We start from the raw sequence: 4,735 nt of genomic DNA, 5'->3' as shown, positions 1-4,735 counted from the left end.
CAGCTGTCAGTGGCTTCATTTCGCTCTTATAGTCTGGACGTGACTTACATGTACTCGAGTTAAAACCTTTGAGTCAGAAGATAACGTTTGGGGAATTAAAGCGCACTTGCCGTTTAGCAAGTAGTTAACCCTGTTAAGCACTAGCTCGCTGTATGCAGACTTTAATCCACCACTCTAAAGAAAAACGCTTCAATCCTTGGAAGAAACTCGTTTTGCGTCAGTGACTGTTTCTCCTGCTCGCAGCCAGGCGTCTGCTCCTTCTCTGCAGCACGTCAGCAGCCTCCAGTTTCAGCTCACCTGCATAAAAGCATCTTGTGTGCTGCAGCTTTCAGCTCTGTGTTGAGCTCACACATTCAGTGTTTGGGGTAGAGGTCACTTATTAAATAATCAGCACAGTGAGCTCCGCTGTCTACCCCCCATCTTTTACAGAGGTCAAAAGAGACTGTTTTTGGTGTTTAAATCATTTAAGGGCAGGAAACTTCAAGAGAAGAAAGGAGGCTTGTCCTTGACTGTTTCTGGACAGAGGGTTAAAAACTGGGCAAAGTCTAAGCGCGTTTGTTTTACTATGAAGGTGTAATGGCTTTCATAAGTTTGAGGAAAGTGTTGGGAAGCTTGCTCATATGCAGTACAGTAAACGTCCATATGTAGACCCTTATTGTACATCAAATAACACACTAACGGGACCTTGTGCATTTCTTTCAAATGTTTAATGCTGTATAGAAATGCAGGGGGTTCTGAACATGATGTAAAAAAAAAAAAAAAAAAACATTTACATGAAATACAGATTCGTTGTTGTCTTTCTGTGGACGGTAAAAATCAAACAAATGAACGCTTCATCAGAGACGGAGTGTACCGTATCTCATTGTAACACTCGTCGTCCTCTTCTCTCCGCTCCTTCCACCTCCTCCCGTCCTGCCCCGTGCGGTGGAGCCACAACACGAGCACCAGCAGCGCCAGCAGCAGCAGGCTCATGGACAAGGTGAGCAGGACACCCTGCAGCATGCCGGAGGGACTGTCCGGAGCTGCAGGAAGAGAGAGAGAGAGAGAGAGAGAGGAAGTCAGTAGAGTTTAAGGAGGCAGAGAGGATTGTGGTTGAAGAGGCACTCACTGCTGTAGACGGACAGGTTGACGTAGCAGTTCTCTGTTCCCAGGAGGTTATTGGCAGAGCAGCGATACAGGCCGGACGTCTGAGATGACACGTTGACAATTTGGACAAAGCCTGACAGATCCCCTACGAGAGAGAGAGAGAGAGAGAGAGAGAGAGAGAGAGAGAGAGAGTCATTGAACTAAAGATCTTAGATTTCTGAAAGAAAAAAGACTTATAGATCTCAAGCATGAACAAAAACAGCCCTCTGATATTTATTGTATATTTATTGTGTTTACTGCTTAATGTAATGTGTCGGTCTGGAGGAGCTTTGAATTTATTTTCTTCTTCTTTATTTCAACAAATTAAAAATAAACTAACAAGAGACTCTTATTACACGTTGCTTCATTTTGGGAACATTTGAATACCGTGAATTTTCCAATAACAGCCCACACCAATGTAAGGCCAAGTCCCTTTCATGCAAAGAATTTATCATTAATTAAATACACTCATTTGTTTGCGGATGGGCTGTTTAACAAAGTCCGATCAAATCAGTGATTTGAAGTTTAACTTGTTTATCGATATCCTGATGTCGTGGTTTATAATAAGTGCTCGCCTGTCCAAATCAAAGGCAGGATCATTTCATAAACTGAAGCAATTAAAAAAGCTTTACGGCACATGACTTCTGATTTTATTTTATAACTGGATCTGTTGTAGAAACTATATCAACTACCGGAACAGATGTTTTCTTTCTTTGTTCAAGTAAACACTAGGCCTTCTGGGAGGAAGATTTTTGGTTTCATGGCAAATGTAACAGAGACACACTTAATCAGGACCTTAAGTGTAAAATATATTTCTTAAAAATGAAATAAGTGCAGATAAACAAAAGAAAAAAATCTTATCATAAATGAAAACAAGAGTGGTCTTTTTAATAGTTCAGAAAATAAGGAGGATGGTTTGTTTGTGGGCTTTGAAAGCTCTAGGTGTTAAAGAGGATTACCAGGTGGTCACATGAAAGAAGTCTGGTGCTCTGAAGTGTATGATCCTAAAAGTGATGAGGAACTCTCATTCAGTCTTTGCTGTTCCAGCCCTGATGACTACAGCTGGTGCATGTTTTTGTTGTTTCACTGTGTAAAGTTTTGACCTTTTCATAACTGCTTCTAACAGATGGCCTTGTGCTTAGCATGTGATACAAAACAAGTAAGAATCATACTGAACAAGGAGAAATCGATTTTTACAGTTTGTGTTTGTGAGTCACTGACCCTCCATGTTGATAGGAAGTGCGATTTCCTCTGGACTGAGTTTATCCCAGTGGATCTCAGGAGTGGGGACACCCTCGGCCACCGAGCAGGACAGCGTGACACTTCCTCCCACATCAATATCTCCGTCCCACTGACACACAGGCAGTGAGGGCGGTGCTACCAAATAATCAGAAGCATTTCTTAAAATGAAATAATGCCATGGATCAGTTAGTTACTCATGGGCAGTTTTTTTAAGTGTCAATGCCAAATTGTTCATAAGTGGTTGAGTGGATTTATTAAACTGCCATTAAACCTGCTTCTGGTAAGTGTGTAACACAAACTCACCCAAGACACTGAGCACCAGCTCTCCGATGCCAGGATCTGCCGTTTCTGGTGGGTTATTGACCATGCAGCGATAAATGCCAGCATCTGATACTCGGGTGTCATTCAGCACAATGTCTGCACTCCAGGGGATACCTGACACGATCATGTTTTTAGTTTAATTCCAGTTCAGTCTTAAAACATGCCTTAAAGATTGTGTTTCCACAGGAAACATTGGTCATACCTGTAAAGCCCACCCTGCCAATGAGGGAGGGGTCTTCAATCACCTGTCCATGGTCGTACACTATCACCTGGAAGTAAGAGCAGCCATCATGTTTTGAAAAGGGATTATCTACTGTGGTTATTCCAGTTGGGAAAAGTGCTTTCAAAAATAGAAGAACTCCAACAACTTTAATGAAAAACAAAATCTGAAACGTGTTAATCTTGCTGCAGTAAAGGATTTTAGTTTAGGCATCACTGGTGTTTGTAATTAAAAACCTGATAAAAAATAAATCAATCAATCAAAAAACATTTTAGGGCAGCTTGGAGCCACACAAGAGTTTCTGTCAGAGGTGTGTGTCGTGCTTGTGTGTGTGTGTGTGTGTGTGTGTGTGTGTGTGTGTGTGTGTGTGTGTGTGTGTGTGTGTGTGTGTGTGTGTGTGTGTGTGTGTATTCAGACCTGTATTGGCGTTTCTGGGCTGGAAAAAGGAGCCAGAGTCCAGATGACGTTGAGTCTAGAGAGGGGGCTGGAGGTGAAGAAGGAGCAGGGCAGAATGACAAAATCCCCTTGAACCACACTGAGACTGGACTCCCTCATGGTGACCCTGAGTGCAACTGTGCCAATTATCCAAACAGGAAAGAGACAATCAGTTAGAAGCTTTATTTTCACACAAACACTTTTCCTTCGTAGAGGATTTTCGACTATTATGTGTTCTTTCCCTTTTTGTCTTTTTCTATTTTTGACTTCCCTTGTTGGCCCTGTTGACGTGCAGACTGCAGCACTCTTGCCTCTCCTCCTTCATTACTGAAATAATGAATCCCCCTCCCTCCACTCTGCATCCATCCTCGCTGTCATCCCCGGGCCTTTTGTGGTGTGTGTGTGTGTGTGTGGGTGTGGGAATGCAGTATGCATATTAGTTGTTAATTACACTTGACAGCTTTGAGTGTAAGCCAAAGCGGTCACAGACTGAGTGGAACAACAGCCTACTTCACTGGGGTGAAAACATACCGTCAATAAATGACATTGTCTCTGTGCACATTACCAGCTTGTAAAACGTCCCTGATTGAGAGTCTTCAACATAAGACATTTAGTAGGACAAACAGGCTTTCAGGGAAACACTGCAATATGTGCTTTTACAATGCATTTGTATTTAGTTCTTAATGATTTTTTTTCAGTTTGGTTTAAACCTTTCAGTGAATCTTGTCCTTAAAAAGTACGATTCAAACCCTTTCAGTTTGCTATCTTTGAATTTACGTCCTCCAATAATTTTCAGCTAAGTTTTAAATCCTCGTAAAAAGTAACAACAGACACTCAAAGTTTAGTTTCCAAGGGGGAAAAACCTGCACCATGAACATCAAACAGAAAGTCAGTCTACACAAAGTCTACTGTGTCGACTGTGGAAGTATTCATCCATGCATTTACTACAGAACGAAAACATTACATAAATACACTTATTTTCTCCAATCAATATAAAGATTCATAAAAAAGAGGCAACAATTAATGTAACGTTGTATGTTCCATAAAGTCCCTTAAAGTTTTCACAGTGTGACCTGTCATAAAAATATTTCTCATCATGTTTCACTGAATTTGTGTCAAACCTGGAGACGGCACACGGACATACTCACTAATTTCCAGAGTGCTGAAACACACACACAGGTTGAGCAGCATCCATCTCCCAGAAGAGCCCATCACTGAAAGCAAACACACAGACCTGCAGCCCTGTCTCTCCCAGAGCTCGGGCTGCAGACAAAAAAAACCCAGGCATGCATGATTAATTTATCGAGCGGAGCCACCAAACAACCCCACCCTCATTTATTTTCACCCTCACCTCTCACTGTCTGTTTGTTCAATTAAAGAGACAGCAGGGTT

At 41.9% G+C, this 4,735-nt stretch overlaps 1 protein-coding gene across 1 annotated transcript; it reads right to left on the bottom strand.

The window, feature by feature from the left end:
- Nucleotides 1-457: 457 nt before the first annotated feature.
- LOC306831836 (immunoglobulin superfamily member 11) lies at nt 458-4,601 on the bottom strand. Its single transcript, XM_079356083.1, has 7 exons — nt 4,492-4,601; nt 3,326-3,480; nt 2,891-2,957; nt 2,671-2,802; nt 2,347-2,502; nt 1,109-1,231; nt 458-1,022 (listed from the first exon to the last, which is right to left on the bottom strand). The coding sequence occupies exons 1-7, from the start codon at nt 4,553-4,555 to the stop codon at nt 817-819; spliced, it is 903 nt and encodes a 300-aa protein (XP_079212209.1). The 5' UTR covers nt 4,556-4,601; the 3' UTR covers nt 458-816.
- Between the last annotated feature and the right edge of the window lie 134 nt (nt 4,602-4,735).

This window comes from Symphodus melops (genome assembly GCF_947650265.1).
Source record: "Symphodus melops genome assembly, chromosome: 11".
In the NCBI taxonomy this organism is placed as follows: domain Eukaryota; kingdom Metazoa; phylum Chordata; class Actinopteri; order Labriformes; family Labridae; genus Symphodus; species Symphodus melops.
Note: the sequence above shows the minus strand (reverse complement) of the source record. Positions and strands in the feature narration are given on the sequence as shown.

Bases quoted from the DNA above. Each gene is read 5' to 3' on its own strand.
- LOC306831836 (XM_079356083.1), bottom strand. From the start codon at position 4,555: ATGGGCTCTTCTGGGAGATGGATGCTGCTCAACCTGTGTGTGTGTTTC. The intron at 2,503-2,670 runs GTGAGTTTGTGT...ATTATTTGGTAG, and splicing joins GCTGGTGCTCAGTGTCTTGG to CACCGCCCTCACTGCCTGTG. The intron at 1,232-2,346 runs GTCAGTGACTCA...TCTCTCTCGTAG, and splicing joins ACTTCCTATCAACATGGAGG to GGGATCTGTCAGGCTTTGTC.